The sequence below is a fragment of the Mizuhopecten yessoensis genome, unplaced genomic scaffold, assembly GCF_002113885.1.
Source record: "Mizuhopecten yessoensis strain PY_sf001 unplaced genomic scaffold, ASM211388v2 scaffold11057, whole genome shotgun sequence".
In the NCBI taxonomy this organism is placed as follows: Eukaryota; Metazoa; Mollusca; class Bivalvia; order Pectinida; family Pectinidae; genus Mizuhopecten; species Mizuhopecten yessoensis.
Window position 1 is genome coordinate 734,720 of NW_018408857.1, and position 22,809 is coordinate 757,528.

Sequence of the window (22,809 nt, forward strand, 5' to 3'; positions counted from 1 at the left end):
CGTGAGTTTTTGAAGAAATCTTGTGACATATTAAGGGCATGTCGTGTCTGAAAACGGTATAGCTACGGACCCTGAAAAGGTGTCCGCCGTCAAAGATTGGTCACGACCACAGAATGTAAAGGAGCTTCGTCAGTTTTTAGGATTCAGTGGGTACTACAGGCGTTTTATCAAAGATTACGCTGCAAAAGCACAACCACTGAATCAACTCTCGCAAGGTCATGATCTGCATAAGAAATCTAAGGTCAAACCGAAGGTTAAATCTAGGAAAAACCTAAGGCAAAGGCTCAATGGTTCTGGGAAGAGTCTCAGCAGGTCGCCTTTCAGACCTTGAAGGAGAGACTGATGAATCCCCCAGTTTTGGCATATGCTGATTTCACTAAGCCATTCATCCTCCATACTTATGCCAGCGGCCTAGGTCTAGGCGCTGTGCTGTATCAGTAACATGAAGATGGCAAGAAAGTGATTGCGTATGCTACTCGTGGGCTACGACCAAGCGAGCGGAATTATCCGGCACATAAGATGGAATTCCTAGCACCTAAGTGGACAGTTACGGACAAATTTCATGACTACCTCTATGGTAATTCAATAGAAGTTGTGACCGACAACAATCCTCTTACTTATGTGCTTGGAAAAACCAAGCTGGATGCCACCCGGCCATAGGTGGGTTGGTGCTCTTGCAAATTATGATTTCACCCTGTCGTGTCGTGCTGGGAAAAATAACGCTGACGCGGATGGTCTCTCACGCATATCTCAAGTTAGAACTGACGTTGTCAAGGCTATATGCCAATCAGCAGTCATTGTCGCCCGAATAGCGGAATGTGTGTGACGATTCAGTGTCTTATCTGGCCAGTGGGAGCGCGGAGTCAACAGACAAACTTGCGACTGTTGACTGGGTAAAACAGCAGCGTCATTGACTCAGATATTGCGCGGGTTTCACACCTGAAGAGAACCGGTTTTAATCCCAGGGGGACACGGCTCAAGGATGAAACTTAATATGTCCAGAAAATGCTCAGAACATGGAACACCTTGAGTTAACACAACGGTGTCCTGTTTAGAACCGCTTCTCTTGACGGTCAGAAAATCAAACAGCTTGTCCTACCAAAGCAGTAATATTCCCTCGCCCTGAAGGGTATCCACGATGATGTTGCTCACCAGGGAAGGGAGAAAACACTTTGGTTGGCTAGGCAGCGTTGCTACTGGCCAGGTATGGAGAAAGATGTAAACGAAAAGGTTGACACCTGCGGTCACTGCATAAGAAGGAAATTTGCTATCCGATGGAGTTGGTGTGTATCGACCTTTCTCGGTCTAGAACGGTCGTCCGACGGATTTGAAAACATTCTGGTGATAACCGATCCCTTTATCAGGTATGCCCAAGTTGTGCCTTATAAGAGTCAAAAGGCGTACACTACAGCCAAAGCTCTCTATGAGAAATGTATAGTGTATTACAGCTTTCCTGAAAGGCTACAGGCTACATAGTGATCAGGGCCGTAACTTTTAGAGTGGTGTCATTAAACAACTTCGCAAGGTGGCCGGGGTTAAGAAATCTAGAACCACTCCATATCATCCGATGGGAAACGGGTCAGCGGAAAGATTCAATAAAACACTCATTGGCATGCTAGCCACACTTGATGAGTCCAAGAAAAAAGGATTGGAGATATTATGTAGCACCAATGATCCAGGCCTATAATGCAATCAGGAGTGATGTCATGGGGTACTCTCCCCATTTCCTCATGTTTGGATGGCGCCCCCGGTTGTCAGTGGACGCATTCTTGGGTACTGACCCTGGACAGCAGGGTACAGTAGATCCCTCCTCCTATGTCAGCAAACTTCAGACTAGGATGGAGGTGGCGTATAAGGCAGCTCGAAATGAAGCTAAAAAGAAATCCGAACAGAACAATACCCGGTATGACCAGAAAGATCGGGATTCCAAGCTTGAGGTTGGAGACCGTATCTTTGTGAGAAAGGTATGGCTCAAGGGTAAAAACAAACTGGCTGATAGGTGGGAACAGGAACCCTGTACGGTAATTAACATCCCCAACAGTGATGTTCCTGTGTATGAAGTTGCACATGATGGTGCAAGGGGACGAAAGCGTACCCTGCATAGAACCATGTTGCTCTCCTTCAACCTCCATTCCGGTGGAGTTCCCCTTACAGCGTCTGACCGCAAGGATAGACGTGAGAAACGGACAGTTTGTGTTGCTCAGACAGACTCTGAAACTTCATCTTCATCTTCAGACTCCAACGTGGAGACCGAGTTACCACCCCCTTATAACATCAGGCGTTCCACGCGACGCAGAACGAAAATAATAACCCCTGCACATGAGACACTGTTAACTCGATATGAACCGATGACCATTATCACTGAGATTGAGCTGGGTCAAAGGTCTGACTTAGTTGAGTTACTTGGGTCTACAGGTGACTCCAGTGTGCTGGGCTTCATAATTCTATGCGAGAGCCGGAGTCTGTGCCACGCCTTGATTTGAGCGCACCTAGCTCTCATCAGACGGATCCAGGTAGTCATGCGGTTCAAGAACCTAGACGTACAGGACGGATACGTAAACCACCTGATCTGTGATGGTCTAGTCTAATTTACTGTCTTACATACTCGCGTCTTGGTATTCCTGTCGATGTATGTAAGTTCCGGTCAATGTGCTATCAAACGTATTTATTGTATATGTTTGTGAATGTTACAGGTTTTTCCTACGGGTATAAACTAAATATCAACAACCAAGCCTGTCTTGTTCTACTTTGAAGACAAGAGGTCTACATTTATCTGTTTTAAGATCAATGTAAAAGCCAAGTTCTTATTTAGAGATCAAACCTTTATATTGTGTTTTTTGGGTGCTAGAAATGACAATGCACTGTAAAAGTAGTAAATGCAAATGTTCTAGGTTTGTAATGTTAATATAGATACAGGTTACATTTCGATATACTTGTTAATTGTAAAAATGGTAGTAATCTTAAAAATTGCATGGGTTTTATTTAACTCAGCAAAATAAAAACAAATATCACTTTTCCGATTAAATGGCTTTTTGAGCACATTCATTCTAATGATGCTCTCAGCAAACTTCACCTAGAGAATACATTCAGACATCCCTACACCTAGAGAATACATTCAGACATCCCTACACCTAGAGAATACATTCAGACATCCCTACACCTAGATAATACATTCAGACAGCCCTACACGAACAGGTCCGTAGCTGAAAATGCATTAATATATATGTTGTACATGTTATATTGTGTAGGTATGTTATATATTCAATATGAATATATTCAGCTGTTGTTTTCCAATACAAATGTACCTGTATTTGATGACTCAGTTAAGGGGTTTCGGACATATGTTTAGAAGAAACATGTTTTTTCAGAGTGATCTGTCTTGTTATTGTCATTTATTCGTCTTATGGGGACATTCTCAGGGTTTATCTACATCGAAAAATAAAGTGTTTTGAAAATTAAACGGATGACTGATTGTTTTTCTAATGAACTAGCTGTCTGCAGAATTTTGTATTGTAAACATTCTTCTAGTAATTGATTATAACTATCTACCGGATGCACTTCTAGTGATATGGTTAACTTGCTCACATGGTGCTGTATTGGATAAACTGTTCTGGTGATTGTGGAATGGTGTTGTACTAGGTACATTGTGGTGATTGTGGAATGGTGTTGTACTAGGTACATTGTGGTGATTGTGGAATGGTGTAGTACCAGGTACGTTCTGGTGATTGTGGAATGGTGTTTTGCCGGGTACATTCTGGTGATTGTGGAATGGTGTTGTACTAGGAACATTCTGGTGATTGTGTAAAGGTGTTGTGCCGGGTACATTCTGGTGATTGTGGAATGGTTTTGTACTAGGTACATTCTGGTGATTGTGGAATGGTGTTGTGCCGGGTACATTCTGGTGATTGTGGAATGTTGTTATACTAGGTACATTCTGGTGATTGTGGACTGGTGTTTTGCCGGGTACATTCTGTTGATTGTGGAATGGTAATGAACCGGTTGGACCGGAGTTTGGACCTAGTAATCAGATGTTTTTTTCAGGAGAGCCTTGGCAAAGCTTTGCAAGGCCTGCATAAAAAATGTTACAATAAAAAACAGATGATCTGATTGTTCCACATAAACGAACAGGGCCCACTTGTATAAAACATCTCAAAGTTAAGGAAAATCTCAAGCAATGTATTGTCTATGGGAAATCTTAGGCTTGAGAAAATCTTAAGAGTTGAAATGTTTTATACAAGTGGGCCCAGGCCCTCAGTGTTGTACCGGTAACAGTATTCCGGTGATTGTGGTATGGTGTTGTACCGTGTACAATATTCCGGTGGTTGTAATATGGTGTTGTACCGGGTACAATATTACGGTGATTGCGGTATGATGTTGTACCGGGTACACTGTTCTGGAGATAATTGCACGGTGTTGTACAGGGTACACTGTTCTTGTGATTGTGGCATGATGTTGTATCTGGTACACTGTTCTAGAGTTAATTGCTTTGTTTTATACCGGGTACACCATCCGGTGATTTAGGTTTGGTGTTGTACCGGGTATACTATTCTGTTGGTTTGGGTTAATGCCTCATCAAGTAGTGCTACAAAACAATCTGAAATGTTACATCTTTACGGTACCTTAGATTCTTTACGCTGGTAAAATGCTGGCTTGTTCTTTCCTGAACGCTGCGGCGCGTTTTCAGGACATCTTCTAGAGTTGCTAGATAGCTAGCTTTGTTGATCAGGCCCAATGGTCCTGCTGCAACTTCACGGGTTTTGATAGCTTTATTTCGTCACCTAACACGTAAGGACCCCATGTTTAAATGGATGTGACCTCTAGCAGTCTGTTTGCCGGCCCAGTTTCTTTCCGCTTTCTCGACGCCTACCAGCCTCAATACTCGTCAAAGGATTTACCGGGTGAACCCCTTCGTTCTAAATTGTACGCTTATCACAATGTCCCCCGTATCTGCAGTTAACATTCCTCAACGAGCTGCTGCCGTTACCAGTATCCCGCTGCCATCATCTTTGTCCTTTTCAATTGACATTGACTTTGCAAAGGTGACAATTTTGGCACTTTGTGTCCAACCCTTCTCCCGTATAGCAAAGTAAAAACTCAACGCTATCTCCTTCGGGGCCTGGTTGTACCTCTGTGTCAACCGATTTAGACTGGCTTCCGTCGCTTGGAAAGTTGAATTATTTGGGGAGAACAATAAATCTAACAATTTTAATCACTCGGACGTCTGATTCAGTTCTAAACGAGGAGGAGATAAGCTAGTAGTAAAATGCAGTTGAGAAGTTCTTCATAAAAACTTAGGGGCTGGTAGCCACTCTACAGTCGGTGTAGAGGGGCCGATAAGGGCCTCCATCAAAACATGGAGAGCGAAGAAAGGGAGCAAAAGTAAGGTCTGACTAGAAAGTAATAAATCCATAGGCACCACATTCAAAATGTTTTATTTAAACGGTTAAGTTATCAAAAATCCGAAGTTTATCCTAGTTACTAAATATCCTTATGAAATAGACATATCATGTTAGGGAAGATTCCTAATTGGTCAATGTTATTGTATTGTTTAACGGCCCATCGACAATTTGAGTCATTTAGAGCTAAACAACAATTTTAAAAATAGACATTCACAAAAATTAATAACATGAAAACGAGAAAGAAAAGGTTAAAATGTGTTAAGATGTCAAAATATATCAATATAGCATTTTTTTATGAAATATATCATATTTTATTATAGAGATTAATTGAATGTAAATAATCATAGATTGATTGCACAGAAATTGTATCAAATATACGTTTCAAAGAGGGTACATTGTGAAATGTCACGTATTTGTTTGAAATCATCGCATTCAATCATAAAGTGTTTGACTGTAAATGGTTGATCACATGCATGACAATAAGGTTTGTCTTCCTTCTGTAAAATGTATGTGTGATGTAGGTATGGCCTTATGCGTAGTCGCGAGAGGACAACTTCTTCTCTGCGGTCTGCTCTACCTTTTGCATATGAACCCACATTAGATTGAACTGAAAATAACTTATTGTTTGTTTCTGCACACCATTTATTTTGCCAATTCGTCTTAACAAAATTCGTTATTGAAGGTTTAAAATCAGAATAAGGCAGTTTAATATCTTTCGTATTGAGGTTAGGTGCTGCCTTAGCAGCTCTATCTACTTTTTCATTTCCATTTATTCCGACATGGCCGGAAATCCGAATCAAGATCGGTTGGCAGAAAACTAAAATTCTGTTAATACGAAGGGCAATATTTTGTACGAGATTGTTGTTAAAGTTCCGGGTTTTAATACTTTGTAGTAGTGACAAAGAGTCGGAGCAGATAATAGTGTTTTTTTTTGTTTTATTCTTTTCGATTTCATCCAAAGCTAGACCAAGTGCAGTTGCTTCAGCTGTGAAAATAGAGGCATTATTGGGTAAACAGCAGGAAGAATTCACGTTGCCGACAACGCATGCTGCTGCAACTTTCTCATTGACCTGAGAACCGTCGGTGTATATTATGATGTGTTAAGGAAATCTGGAGATGTACTCTGAAAAGAGCTCTTGTATTGTACCGGGAGAGTGCGAGATTTTTCATTATTGTGTAATTCTGAATCGTTTGGTGTAGCTGAATTGTCCATTTTGGAATATCAGGTATTGTAGCAATGTCGACTGATTTTTGGTCTAAATTTGAAGATTCCAGTAATTATTGAAACCGTACGCCAAAAGATGGGATTAATTTATCGTTACGTTCGTAAATGTGTCATTGATAAAATACTGACTGAAAAGCTGGGTTTACTAGGTTTGATTTTAACTGATAACCAAACTGTAGACATAATCTAGTTCTTCTTTCGCTTAGAGGTGGCTCATTTGCTTCAACGCAAAGCTCGCAGACGAAGCCCTTGGTGATGAATTGGATCAAGCTTCTGCAAGTACGATTTTCGAGCTGATCCATATATCATGGAACCATAGTCAAGCTCTGAACGAACAAGTGAGCGATATAGACGCAGCAGCACATCTCGGTCTGCTCCCCAATCTGTATGGGATACTACTTTGAGAATATTTTGAGCATTTGTCTTTTACATATTTGATATAAGGTAAAAAGGATAATTTTGAGTTAAATATAAGTCCAAGAAATTTTGTCTGTTGAACAATTAAAATAATAGTTCCGTCTAAAGTTAAACAGGGATCATCGTGTAGTTTTCAAAGTTGGCAGAAATGCATGTACACCGTTTTAAATTTAGAAAATTTAAAGCCATTTTCATTTGCCCAGGTTTAAAGTTTGTTAAGACACAGCTGCAGTAATATTCATATGTTTTGATCTATAGCAGATTAGAAAATCATCTACAAAAAGAGATCATTCAGTGGACAACCCAAGACATTTGACTAAACTATTGATTTTTAAATCAAAAAGAGTGATAGAAAGAATACTCCCTTGGGGTATACCCATTTCTTGCTTGGTCATGTCGGTATAACTGGTACCTACACGGACTTTAAAGTGTCTATTTGATAAAGAATTATCTACGAAATTGGGAAGATTTCCCCGCATTCAAGCTTGATGGAGAGCTTGATGGAGATCTTGATGGGGATCTTTCATGATACTGTACTGCCATGTGGTATCATTTGCCTTTTCTAGATAAAATAAATGCTCCTTGTTTGCAAAACTATCACGGATGTAAGTTTCAAGTCTAACTTGATTATCAGTTGTGCTCCTTTTATGTTTAAAACCGCTCTGTAATGGAGAGAGAATATGTTTTGATTCCAAGTACCAATAAGTCTTGAGTTGATCATTCTCTCGAGAGTTTTACATAAACATCTAGCAAGGAAAATCGGACGGTAATTAAGTGGATACGTTGCATCTTTTCCTGGTTTTGGAATGAGAATCATTGTTGCCTCTTTCCAGGATTCGTGAATTTAGCGAGTAAAGTATATTTTGTTAAAAATATCAAACATACATTGAAGGGATGTATCTGGAAGATGTTTTAGAAATTGGTAGTGCATCTCATCTGGTCCAGTTGCAGTGTTGTGTGACTTTCTCAGGGAGTCTTGCAATTCCAATATCGAAAAGGGTTGGTTATAAGATTCAGTGTTATTCAGCGTAGAGAGCGAAAGTGAGCGTAACCCCTGGATATCGAGGATGGCCTAGCCTAGGCATATACACTTCTAAGATAATATGGCATATCATAGCATTCAGCTGCGTCGCGTAAGTGATTGACAATTATAACGCCGGTGAACTTGTTTTATGCGGATATGAGCTTTATATACCATTTAAGTAACTTTAGCACATGTCAGTATATCTCCATATATCTCAGTAACATATCTGAATTTCGATGTTTTAGTGAGGTATTTTAGTATGACTTATCAGGGGGTTGGATATTCGGTGACTTAATCATCTTTCAGGGGCTTGATGAAAAATTAAGGTCAGAACCATAACTACCATTTTGTGATTTATAAATTGTGAAAATAATTTTGGTGTTGACTAAACGACTTCATTAACTTAAAAAGCTTTTTTCACTTTTTTGTTCAAATTGATTTTTATTTTGAGGATTATTATTCCTGAAATCGACAACAAATTTATGCATCATAATAAGTAACATTTTATTTTTGTGAAATCCTAGAATTCTCGACCAAATATCTGCGACATGACGCGTAAATATATCTCGTGAAAGTTGCGTTATACTATCTAAGTCCGTATTTGAGGAGGGTGAGGCAAAAAGACTTGTTTATTCTGTTTACTGCACGAAAGTGTGAGGCTAATACACAATACCCCATACGTAGTGAGTATGCATTTCTGCCTACCTTATCGCTTTTTTGCATTGTTTTTACCACAAAGTGTCGGTGCATCAATGCACAGGGTTTCCGAAATCTTGGCTTTTTATCGTACTAGATAAGTCCATGACAGCGGGTCAGGACAAGATAGCTTATCAACCATTCTCCAATTTTATCTAGCTCTGTAGGGCGAGCTTGTACTTCGACAAAGACGTTGAATGAAGTGACAAGGTATCCAAATTTCCACAAACCAAGGTAAGCATACATACTTCTTTATAAAGGGTTTTTGTTGTGGTGGTTCCATATTCGCAATTTTCGTAGTAAGTAAAACATACTTTTAATCAACACTTGGATTTAAAAAAATCTTATATAATAATATCATCCCTAGGAATTCAATGCTGTTTATATGAAGTGTACAAATCCCCCCACACCCATTATAAAACTTGATATCTTTTTTTAAAGCAGAATTGTAAACGTTTTTAGCTCACCTGGCCCGAAGGGCCAAGTAAGCTTATGCCATGGTGCAGCGTCCGTCGTCCGTCGTCCGGCGTCAATATTTTACTTGAAACAACTTCTTCTTAATAACCAAAAGGCCTAGGGTGATGATATTTGGCCAGAAGCACACTAGGATAGAGGGCTACCAAGTTTGTTCAAATAAATTTCCTTCACCTATTTTCAAGGTCACAGGGGTCAAATATGTTAAAAACTTTAAACAACTTCTTCTGAATAACCAAAATGCCCAGAGTGATGATTTTTGGCAAGTAATATGCTGGGATGAATGGCTACCAAGTTTGGTCAAATGAATGACCTTCGTCCATTTTCAAGGTCACAGGGGTCAATTGTCTTAAAAATCTTTATACAGCTTCTCCTGAATAACTAAAAGGCCTAGGCTTATGCTATTTGGCCAGTAACATGCTAGAATGAAGGGCTACCAAGTTTGTTCAAATGAATGACCTTTACTTATATTCAAGGTCACAGGGGTCGAATATGTTAAAAACCTTTTAACAATTTCTTCTCAATAACCAAAAGGCCTAGGATGATGTTATTTGGCCAGTAGCATGCTGTGATGAAAGGCTACCAAGTTTGTTCAAATGAATGACCTTCGTCCATTTCCAAGGTCACAGGGGTCAATTGTCTTAAAAATCTTTATACAACTTCTTCTGAATAACTAAGAGGCCTAGGCTAGTGATATTTGGCCAGTATTATGCTAGAATGAAGGGCTACCAAGTTTGTTCAAATGAATTACCTTTACTCATATTCAAGGTCACAGGGGTCAAATATGTTAAACACCTTTAAACAACTTCTCAATAACCAAAAGGCTTTAGATGATGCTATTTGGCCAGTAGCATGCTGTGATGAAGGCTACCAAGTTTGTTCTAATGAATGACCTTGACTTATATTCAAGGTCACAAGGGTCAAATATGTTTAAAACCTTTAAACAACTTCTTCTGAATAACCAAGAGGCTTAGGATAATGATATTTGGCCAGTAGCATGCTGGGAAGAAGGTTTACCAAGTTTGTACAAAATTAATGACCTTGAGTAATATTCAAGGTCACAGGGGTCAAATATGTTAAAAACCTTTAAACAACTTCTTCTGAATAACTAAGAGGCCTAGGCTTAAGGTATTTCGCCATTAGCATGCTGGGATAAAGGGCTACCTATTTTGTTCAAAAGAATGACCTTGACTTATATTCAAGGTCACAGGAGTCAAATATGTTAAAAACCTTTAAACAACTTCTTTTGAATAACTTAAAGGCATAGGATTTCGATATTTGGCCAGTAGCATGCTGTGATTAAGGGCTACCAAGTTTGTTCAAATGAATGACCTTCGTCCATTTTCAAGGTCACAGGGGTCAATTGTCTTAACAAATCTTTAAACAACTCCTTCTGAATAACTAAGAAGCCTAGGATAATGCTATTTGGCCAGTAATATGCCAGGATAAAGGGCTATCAAGTTTGTTCAAATGAATGACCTTTACTTATTTTCAAGGTCATAGGGGATAAATATGTTTAAAACCTTTAAACAACTTCTTCTCAATAACCGAAAGTCTTAGGATGATGATATTTGGCCAGTAGCATGCTGGGATAAAGGGCAACCAAGTTTATTCAAATGAATGACCTTTACATATATTCAAGGTCACAGGGGCCGATGATATTTGGTCATTAACAGGCTGGGATGAAGGGCTACCAATTTTGTCAAAATGAATGATCTTCGCCCATATTCAAGGTCACAGTGGTCAATATATGTTTAAATCTTTAAATGACTTGTTCTGTATAACCAATAGGTCCAGGGTTATGATATTTTGCCAAAAGCATGCTGGGTTGGAAGACTTTAAACTCTGTTCAACCTAATGTCCTTGTTCGACATTCAAGGTCACAGGCGTCATATGTTTAAATCGTTTAATAGGCTCTTATGAATCAAACACTGATATTCTTCCTGTAGCTGCATTTTAGTCCACTTTTAAGATTCAGGCCCATTGGGCTCTTGTTCATAAAAAGCGTATTGATTAAAAAAAACAAGTATGCTAATTGATCACAGATTAATAAAGCACTAACCACAGAAGTAACAATAAAAGGTTTTGATACACGAGTCCTTCATAATTAGCCACCTTGACCGAGCTGTGCATTACCGGTATTAAATCTCTGTACAATTGTGTCTAGAACCATTGCGATATTGGTGGATCTTCCACGAAATCACTTGTTAAATAGTTAACTGACATTCTCTCACGTACACCGTTTACTAGTTTGTCATCAATCAAACGTACACTTTGAAAACATTCCTCAAAACGTCTGGAAAAAAATAATATCATTATGCTCATGTTCCATCTCTTCAAATTGTGACGTAGTTTTAAAATAAAAATAAAAAGAAATAGAAAGAGTTGGAAAACGATATTTTTGGCTTTCGAACTATATCCCCACATTGATTTCAATAAAAAAAGGATCGAAGATAAGCTTGGCTTATTTCAGCAGATAATTGTTATGCCTATGCTCTGGGAAAACTATGCATCACTTCTATCCCCCATTGCTCGAAAATATTGTCACTTAGACTTACAACCAATCAACTATGTCTGAACATTTACAATAATGATAAGGTATGTACCTACACTATATTACTAGTGGTCATCTCACTATCAAACACTGAAGCAAACCTAACGACAGTTAAATGTCTTTACCTTAGCGATAGCAGCGGTTAAACATACACACGGCGCACTTCTAGCTGTTAATGATCGAAATCAGCGCAAAAACCTTTATTGGAATATCTCTACAGATCTATAGGCTAAACTAACAATACGTGTAGATAGTCAGTGTGCTCGTCACCAAGGACTTAGCCCGAGATAATAGATTACACAGAACCGTACACCTAAGTAAACACGACAAATAATATTCGTCGTGATAATTCAATATTACGTGATAATATGAAATAATATGAAAAGGAATGTTTAAAAAAGAAGATGTATTTGTTTCCTTTATTTTGATTTTTAGAATCTTACAAGGGCGATCGTTGTAAAGTTTTGGTGATTTGCTTTAACCTGATACTTAAACATTTTTGAATAATCCTGGCATATTTATTTGTCCTCTTATCGAGTTTGGCATTTGATTCACTGTTTCATTGATACAGCTGGTCTTCTGCAATATCTGTTGCATGTGTAACAAATACTATCACGTCGATGTGTCCATATAAGGTTTAACACCACCCGATCACAATAGCGGTTCGTTCGTAGGTAAACACAGTAAAGTCTGTAACGGACCCACTGCAAGTCCAAGGATCTTAGGTTTTTCAACAAAAGTTCCAGGACGTATGCAATATATGCACACATTGTTTTTTCTTTGTTATAGATTTGTATGATTTACAGATGACAAGGCTAAACACGTTGCACTACTTGCGCCTTTCATCATTACTTTATGTCGTTTTAATGTTTTCTTTTCTTTTCTAGTTTTTCGTTTAAGTGTTTTATTTTTTAGTAGTTCATCTATATTTCTCTAGGTATATTGGATTTTAACATTGAACAAGGGATTTGGAATGTCAAGTTTAATTTGAACCTACAACATACCTCACAAAACACATATAGAAAAAAAACCATAAGATCATTTGTATAGAGGTTCCCCTCCTGGGGGGAGACTTTAAACAATCACGTTCTAAAGTTTAGGATTTTTACCAGTAAACGTTACAGTGTCTGTTTATCAATAAGTTGATAAAAACTGGTTCTTTAACAAACAAGTCTGCCGTTTCATGTATTGTTCGAGAGTTGAATGATACATGTAGCAATTATCCCTTTAATCAGGTACTAGTAGAGGATATATAAGATGTTCTTTGATTTATTCATCAACATTTTACAATTTCATAAATTCAAAAATTCTAAAATTTCAAAACTTTTTTTCTTTTCTTTTTATTAGTTTTAGATAATAATACAGAAAATGAAATTTTAATTATATCGTTACAGATCAAGGTTAAGGTCATCTAGTCTTTAAACAAGTATATAAATCGAAATATGCTATGTACGTGTTTAATTATTTCACTAACGATTTTATTTGGTAACGGTCTAGGTGAGTGCTGCAGGCCCTCTTGTCCTTTTGTTTACATGAGAAGCATTACAAACAATCTTTGTTCTTTATAGATATTTCAGATAGTAATCATCACAGTATAACACGACCATGTTTTGGTACATTGTCGTGTGTATCGGCGTTCTCAAACTAACTTCGGCGGAGCATGTCCATTGCGCATGTGCTACAGGAAATACACCAGTATACCGTGAAGCAGGGAGGTTCGCAACACTGTTCTCGGTAATTCCAGCAGGAATGTGTGTACAATACAGTGACGCCTTGAAATTCGTGACCATGGGCAATACCTCCTGGGCTTCGTTGGAATATGCAGGAAATGTAAGAATAACTTTGTATAGTGACTCTGTGTCAGTCTATCGAGTCGGACATGCTGTACATTTAATGTTTTCATTAATAAATCAGCATAATTATCATACATTATTATGGCACGTTCATTGTTAACTATTAAAACAGTAATATATCTCCTAAATTATAACGATAATATATTCTAATTTGAAAAAAACCCTAACATGATACGGTACATTATTACGTAATATATTGTAATATGGTAATAACTGTAATTTTTAAAAACAATATCTCGTAAATAATTTTGACATGAAATCACGAATCGTCATTGATATAACAGTGAATTAACAGTTTAAGACAACATTCATAATGGCTTTGTTTTTAAACTGACAAGAATGATGATACTTCTTAAAGTGTGTTCGAGAAGATCCTTTTATATTTCATGGAGAATAATATGGCGGTATTGTATTATGTATTATTAACTAGAAGAATATCACTTTCATAGGAAATATGTACTTCGTTACAGAGTGGATATGCTGACTTTAATTTGCTGTCGCTCGAGGTTTGGTATGGTAATTAATCTTTATGAAAGTAAAGCATGGAGATTTGTACTAATCAAAATGGTGACAACAATATTGTGAACGCGTTAATGTAGTCTTTATCATTATTATTTTTTGTGGTTTGCAAAATTTCTCAAATCTCTTGTAGACGTAAATACGAGTATAACACAGTGTACGTATTAACCCCTTAATGACTAATGGTTAGCATTAGACTATATTACACAGATTATAGGTTTCTTACAGTCGTGAAAATCAATCTCAAAATAATTTTACTTGCACGAAGGTATTTATATTTTATTCTGTATAACACTTTTTGTAATAGTTAACAGTTCTCAATACCAATATATACTAGTTTATGACTGAATTCAAACAAACATTATAATGCTTACATAACATATGCATTTACTGGGACCGTTTTACTTCTAATACACAGGCGCATGCCCAAATAGATCACACGCTGCCCGGGCTGATAACTGCCCTCGAATCATCACTAGACAGGAATGGGGAGCTCGGCTACCGACACATACTATAGGCCAACTCCCTCACATTCCATCTTATGTATTCCTACACCACGGAGCCGGGTCGTTCTGTCATTCTGAATATGAATGTGCAGCAAAAGTAAGATCCTATCAGGATTTCCACATAGACGATCGTGGTAAGAACAAATATCGAAATGATGATAACATTTAATAATATTAGTTACACATATAATGAAATATGCCATTCTCATACAGTTGCAAGCTTAAAGACAAAGGTATTGACATGTACTTATAGGTAATGGCATATTTGTTTGTTGGTTATTATTGTTATTGGTAAAAGTTCGGACAAATATATACATCGATATAATATACTAGATTTCGTTACGTATTAACCACACCATCTTTTGTTGAGGTTGTCATGGATATCGGCTACAATTACAGTGTTTTTTTTGTTAAGTTAAATGGGATATCACTTAGAGTTACATTTTCATATTTTGTGTTTGGTGCAATTTCGGCTGATGCGATAACGTCTACAGTTACATGTTATATACATGTATACATATTTTAAAAGTCTCCTAGTAACAATGTTATATTTTATTACGTTTGTTGGGATATCAGTAACTGTAATGACGTTTTAAAGGTAGATTGGATATCTGCTAGTTACATTGTTTTACGTAGCTAGGGATGATATGTACATGTATACATATTTACTAGCATATATCATTGTATTTATAGGCGAGTTACATTGATTTACGTTGTTAGGGTTTATATGCATATATATATTTCAATGGATATCCGCTAATTACATCACTTTACGCTGCCAAGGTTAATGGGATATCTGCAACTCTTAACAGTTTTTTGCTTGGAATAAATGCAATATCTGCAATCTACATCATTATTTGTTGTTAAGGTTGGTGGGATATCGGCTACAGTTTCGTTGTGGGTGAGGACGGTAACGTATATGAGGCCAGGGGTTGGGACGAGATCGGCGCTCATACGTATGGCCACAACACACAGGGTTTAGGTAAGGTTATCATTATAAAGACATGTTTATTACACTGGGAAAATGTTACGGTTGGCAACAAAGGGAATAGGTAAAGTTATCAGTACTGAAAAAGGTAAGGTTATCGACTTAAGAAATTGGAAAGGTTCTCAACAACTTGAAACTGGTAAAATTTCTATATTTAAAATAGATAAGGTTATGAAAACTGGAAATAAGTAAGGATATCAACAACTGAAAATTCGTAAAGTTGTCAACACTCAGGAAAGGTAAGTATATCAATAATTGAAATAGGTAGAGATATACAAACAGGTAATAAGCTAAGATTAGCAACGCACAGACAATATGTACAGGCATCAATACAGAGAACAGGTAACGGTAATCATCACATGGACTAGGCTACCACCACGGATACTAGATCTGTAATCAATCCAGGTTAAAGGCCATATATAAATATAAATATATACTCATTCTTTGCTACGGATTGTTGTAGTTGTTATGACATACGTTCTTTGCTTGTAGTATATACTTATTTCTATCTTAAAATGATACTTATTTTTACTATATCAGTATTCATTCCCCCCCCCCCTGTTATATGTTAATACTTATATATATATATACAACACTTTTTACTTATTGCTATGTTATAACTATATATTTATTTTTACGGTATACGTATAAGTTTTGGTCTATGCTACCCTTATGTGTTCTTTGTAGAAGTTTCAAATGATTTTTAAATTTACACAGGTATATCTGTCATTGGAGACTTCCGGACACGCGCTCCCAACAGTGCGGCCCTTAATGCTGTGACACAGCTGATTGCTTGCGGCGTCAGCAGCGGTAAGATACAGACTGATTACATCATACAAGGACATTGTGACGTAGTACCTACAGAATGTCCCGGAAGAGCCTTTCTTAACGTCATCCAGAACTGGTCGCATTACCACCGTCCGACTGGAAGCTATTGTCCACCACTTAGCGACCTGTAAATTTGTTCTTTTGCGCGCAATAAATAAATCAAATAACACGCCTAATTTATGTATGTAAAAATGTTTGCTTGGTTTTTAAAATAAACCGGTATAAAAGAGTACGACGAAGGACTAAGTGCAACTTATACGTACCTCCATATTCATACAGACAAAACTCACTAAAATATAAAATATATCTCGCTGTGTTAAAGTTAAAAGGGGATGCTTAGCATTATAATAGGGAAGCGCATCAATGAAATGTTCAGAAAGAGGGGTAAAGAAGGCATTGAAATATGTTGTTTGCAAATTTACAAATGATTTGAGGGGTTTCAAACAGGCGTTTTACTGGGAATATCTTGTTTACTTCACAATGAAATGTACAATAAAGGTTTTCTTGATGCTCGATGTTCGCAAGATAGCGCACATATATGATATATCGATATAAATTTAACAGGATAGGCAAAAATATAACGGCCACACTCGGCTCTTTAGCGCAAAATGTACTGTACTATCGTTGTTGTTTCAAAGTTGACTTAATCTAAGAACCACAACAGTGACAGTAAACTAGCGTCATTCTCCTGCTACATCAGTATATAATAGATCATATGTTCTTTTCCGAGAATAAATGAAAGATTCTTTACTTTACTTTTTCATTAAAAACATTTCCATTTAGGTGAGAAATGTTCACGGACATATCACAAAACAAAGTATGAACTTTTGATAAAGGCGAACATGTTTGCTGTGAAATTAGTTTCGTACTTCAGCACATGTCATTCCAGATGAAAAGTTGACAGACTTTCGTTTCAATGTCCGAACATCACCGACACGTTATGTTTTGGCACTAAGCTGAAACAACTGTATACTACAGAACATTTGATATTCCGATATCATTACAATATACCTTAATGATAATGTTCTCGTGTTCTCTCATCTTGTTAATTTATGAAAATGTAGAGATTATAAAATTATATATTAAATAATTAGTATATCAAAATTGTGGATGTAAAGCCTCACTACGTAGTATGGAACTTGATCATATATCCATATAATAACGGCTGTGATGTTGTTGAGGTATACATATCACATACCTCTAAATTCTAAATATAAAACGCAAACACCTGATAACTGTGGGAACGAATTTTACTCAATATGTACATGGCAGATAGGATTAGGCAGCATAAAACGCAAGACCTCGTCATGTCGACGTTCGCCTTGACAGACACACATTTAGACCCATTTCATAAATAGGAACTTATGAAAGATGTTTGTATAAGTAAAACCCTTTATGGGAACAAAAACACGACAAAGATGATATAATATACTTAAATTAACGAATTGAATATCATAGTACCTTTATCAACTTTGAAACTTCCATCGATATCTTTAAATATCATTTTTTGTCGGATATTTCTAAACATTTTCTTCATGTTAGTAAATATGGATTGTAAAAAGATTCACGTAGCGCAACCAAAACCTTTTTTTTTGGTTGTGCTACACGAGTCTTTTCACAATTATTTTTTGTCTTACACGTTGTATTCTGTTAACAATGGCACATCCGTTAGATTACAGTGAAATCTGACTTCACCTACATCGGAGATTATTGACTTCATATGATATTCGACATTTACTCTAATGGAAATCCTGCAATACCATGTTATTTTACCAACTGTCTGACCAAATATTCAAGACGGTGTTGATGTCGGTAAGGCTAAGTTTCACTGTTTGGCCATTTTAAATGTCATGCTAAATATCGTTCATTAAATATCATTATTGTTTTGAAACACTAATAGTTACCGTGTGCAAATAATAAACAAGTGGTGGCAAGGCGAAACGACAAAGGACACTGCCTAGGAAATCATCTGTTATCGCAGCACACATTGAACACATCCAAACACTTGTAGTCAACACTATCGCTACTATAATGATCACATGAATATAATTATACAGTTTTTGAAACAGAGCCATACTAATGGCGTCGTGCGTTTGTGTCAGGTTTAACAATGCATTCATCCTACAAAAATAAATTATTCAAATAACACTCGTATGTAATAAATAATTCTGGAACCTCTAATAGAACCAAGCACCTGTCATGTAGCAATTTCATAGTATCAGGGGTATGCACCCTCATACTTTTCAATGTCCTTCATACACTTGACCGATCGTTATAATGGATTTCTGCATCCAATAAATAACAATATAGCACTTTCCACACGATACTTCTCAAAGTCACTCACAATGTCTGCATATTTTTCTCAAATCCAATACAATCTTTAAAAAAAAGCAACTGCTGTTATCAACCTTTTAACAATGACATATTTTCAAACTTTCACAGATGCAACCCAAACCATTATGACACCATTACATTTCAGCCTTATATTTGAATAGCCACCTCTGTTGACCGATTCATATTGAAGCTGCTAAATTGCTACAACGAAGAAATGAACTAAATATTCCACTGACATGCACATCATACTATTTTCAAACGTTTCCCTACAAAAAGCATGACATCAGATCGAGGAAATGTAACTGATTCAGATAAGCTTCATTCTTTCTCACGCGATGCCGAAGACTTGAAACACAAATATGATATCGTTCTTGTGGCAGCTTAAAAGTTTCACACGTCAAACGAGTATTGTACATATGATGATGAACACAACTGTAGTAAGACATAATATGAGTATTTTGCTAAGACATTCTACTTACGATCAAACACGTGTTGGTCCGGGATAACACATATGTGACAATAGCACTGTCATACATACATTTTCTTGCATGTCGTGGTAGATCACACCTCTTCGTCATAAATATGTTTTTTTTATGGTGTGACAAATCGAATATCACACTTTTATCTTCGAGTATTTTTATCGCGGTTGATCGAAGATCACATTTTTCAATAATAAACCTATAACATTCTTACTCTTGGTAGATCGAGGATCAAAGCTATGCGTCACACATCTGTGATCTTCTTTGTCGTCAGTAATGGCAGTGGTAGATCTAGACTATATGAATCACTCACTGTCACATTATCGATGTCTATATCATCGTACATATCCATATCAAAGTCACTGACGGGCTCCATGGCGTAAAAGTCATCATCACTTAGCATACCCGGCCTGTAATTGTCGTACTCCGACTCGTAAGCAACAGAGCCGGTTTCAAGATTGATGGCCGGATCACTCCGCGATATTTCACTGCTGCTCGCCAGTGATGAAATGCTTAAACTCTCTAGACCTAGAGCGTTCCTGCCCGAAAGGAATTGCTCTATTCTATTAGCATACATTATGTTGTTCATAAGCGCCCGTTGCTTTGATTTGGGACTACCACAAGCGGAAGACGCGGCGGAGGACGCGTAGTCTTCTCGATCACTAGGGATATAGTCCAAGCTCCTGCAATGTCTAGGAGGCGCATTCACGTGACCTCGACGTTTAACCTGGAAAGGATTCACATTTCTATTTAGGGCTTTGTTTGCAGTGTCTCCCATGATGGGTAGCTGGCTTGGTTTCTTAACCGGTGTTGTGGAGGTTGTTGACTTCCGTTTTGGATTTCCTTGATGTCGCGATGCTCCTTGTCGGATAGCGAGTTCATTGGACCCGGATCCGTTATTGTGAGTTGGGGGCTTACCGTGCGGGACGTGTTTTGCATCATTTGTTTGACCACGATTTTCTTGCAAGTTATTGTCCTGTGACTGGTCCGATATTCGGAGTTTATCGAGGTCCGAGGATACTGGGCGCTCTGCCGCGAGTTCTTGCAACAGCTGTGTTAAGGACGAGGATGCCGCGCTACTAAGAATGGGAAACTTGGGCGTCGGCGGTCCACGCGGTATGCTACATAATGTGTCACTCGACCTCGAGAAGTTTCTATCTAAATGTGGCACCATGAAATCGGTGTTAGCCAGAAACGCGCGCGTGTAATGCTCGTACCCACCCTCTGAAGGAAAAGATAGCTGTTTGACAAACGCCGGTCTAGACAGCTTTAATTCTATCGGCTGTAGCAATACTACCGACGAATGTTCACTCATTTGTTTAGAGCTAGTTGATTCCATGTCATCGTCCGAATGAATAACGGGACACAAGAAATCCATATGTCGAAACGCAGGCTGTAATGCCATTGACTTCATTTTAGGACTAGAATTACTCCTCCTGACACTGGGTGGTTTTGAGTCCAAATGTTGTCCATTTGTCGCATCGGAGGGTATACGTCTCAAAGGCAGAGCATTTCCTACGTTTGCTGTTTGCTGTATGGTCTCTGGACTGGGCAGAATGGACATCGTCCTGCCATCAATGTTAGCTACAAGCGCGGAGGTAGAGGTTAGAGTCGATTGGGACGAGCTACTACTTGTGCGGGAACTGGAAGACTTACGACGCGACTCCTTTGCGAGAAGTTTCGGAGGCACAGGTGGCGGAGGGGGAGAGCATGTTGGTGGAGACGTTCTGCATTGTTGTGGTACGTAGTCGTGTCGCGACTTTTCCATCATAGCAGCCTTTGTCGGCGTACCCACCGGACTCAGGTGTGGGGAGGAGGTGGTGGTTGCTTTTTGAGGGCTAAGTGGTTCTCTGTACGTCGCCGTTACAAACTTTTCCTCTGGAGGAGGCGACGGAGGCTGAAACTTATCTAATGGAGACTGCTTCTGGACGGATTTTAGACCCGGTCTGTTGGGTTGCATGGGGTCTACCACTTTTCCCAGCTCTTTCATAATGTTCGACATTATAAATCGACTTTCCGGGGAAATTTCTTCCGGTGAGAGATCTTGAGGATTATATAGATTTGGGATGTTATTGGGATACAGACTAGAATGAACACTCTGAACATTTCTCGGTTGGTGGCAAGGAGCTGGACGTATGGCGTGCTTCATAGGCGGGGCTAGACCGGAAAGAACTAGGGGTGTAGGCCGTATGATTGGAACGGTAGGGTTGACAACCTGACACGGCTTCGACGTGGCAAGGGGTGGGTGCATCTCTCTACTCGACTCCTTTGATGGTTTTCTGATAGGTTGTACTTGTGCATACTGTGGTGGCTGTATTCGTTTCCTTGAACTATTACTATCAGCAGAATTGTGAGAAGACTGGGACAAGTTCGACAGATTACTAGGATTGCGGCGAATATTAGTTGGTGCAGAATCACGTGACCTCACTGATCCATCATTGTTAACTCCCATATTCACAAATATACCCGCACTAGCAGCATCATAATCGTCCTCATAAATATCCGACATCCCACGACTCATGTATCTCGGACTCATCTGAGACAGCTGTCCATTAGAAGACGTGGGTGACATCTGACCTACGGGCGCAGATGACCTATGGTTGCTTCTTGTATTGCTGTTACTCCCCTTGGAAGGACTAGCCGGACTATTTTGTATCTCTCCAAATCTTCCCCTGGGTATTGGTGCAGGTGGTCCGTTGCTACATTGCTCAAAAGACATATTCGCACCGTTCCCGTCCTTCAAGCCATCGAACATTGAATTATGAATAGGTCGCACGTTTGTAGACTTTTTATTTGCGAAGTGTACAACAGGGAGTTCTGGCGAATCAATGCCTCCATACGTAGATTCCGTCTCCGTTTCTGAAATGTGACCCGTCAGACAAGTTGGTAAAGTATGATTTGCAGATTTCCGCGCCGTGTTTCTCGGGCTGTCGTTCGTGTTCGTGCTGCTGTATCGCTTCCTGTTGAGACTTCCGGGTGGTGTTGGGAGACCCTTAGACGAGTCCAGGCTATTCTGCCTCTCCCCAACCGCCACGGGATACCCCAGGCCAAGTCTTGTCTGAGACTTTAGGGACTCGCTCCGTGAAACATCCCGCGGCTGCGTGCTATCCTGAGAAGACAAACTAAGACCACTCTGGTTTCTTGCTACGCCTAGGTGGGTTTCCTGCTGCGCATATCCACCACTGAGCGTACTTCCATTGAATGATTCTCTTGACGAAGGTCGGAATAGCATCTGGTTCCCCGATGACAAAGACGGAGAGGATGGATTCTGTAAGACCCCCATACTTCTCCGACCCACCAGAAAGTAGGTGACCATTTCCCCCTTTCCTTTGACCTTGATTCGACCTCTACATTTGAAGTCGTACTGATGCTTCAGGATATTGTAGACATCCTCCGTGACCTGATCATGAGAAAAAAAGAAGCGATAAATTATTAAAATCAATAGGAACTACCAGATAAATTGACCAAAATTATGCTAAACAAATAATTCTCGGACCACGTCACAATTTGCTA

The 22,809-nt window shown here is 38.6% G+C and overlaps 2 protein-coding genes across 4 annotated transcripts in view; one reads left to right on the top strand and one right to left on the bottom strand.

The window, feature by feature from the left end:
* The first annotated feature begins 8,910 nt into the window (after nt 1-8,910).
* LOC110465133 (peptidoglycan-recognition protein SC2-like) lies at nt 8,911-16,713 on the top strand. The gene is made up of 6 exons (XM_021520737.1): nt 8,911-8,995; nt 13,358-13,619; nt 14,113-14,158; nt 14,580-14,801; nt 15,536-15,649; nt 16,373-16,713. Exons 2-6 carry the CDS (start codon nt 13,395-13,397, stop codon nt 16,612-16,614), a joined length of 849 nt encoding a protein of 282 aa, XP_021376412.1. The 5' UTR covers nt 8,911-8,995; nt 13,358-13,394; the 3' UTR covers nt 16,615-16,713.
* A 1,002-nt stretch (nt 16,714-17,715) lies between these two features.
* LOC110465124 (Ca(2+)/calmodulin-responsive adenylate cyclase-like) overlaps nt 17,716-22,809 on the bottom strand; it is a 72,482-nt gene continuing 67,388 nt past the window's right edge. For all 3 annotated transcript variants that reach the window (XM_021520727.1, XM_021520724.1, XM_021520726.1), the window contains exon 21: nt 17,716-22,696. In XM_021520727.1, the coding sequence (XP_021376402.1) occupies nt 19,541-22,696 (3,156 nt within the window). In that variant the 3' untranslated portion in view covers nt 17,716-19,540. The remainder of the gene's footprint in view (nt 22,697-22,809) is intronic.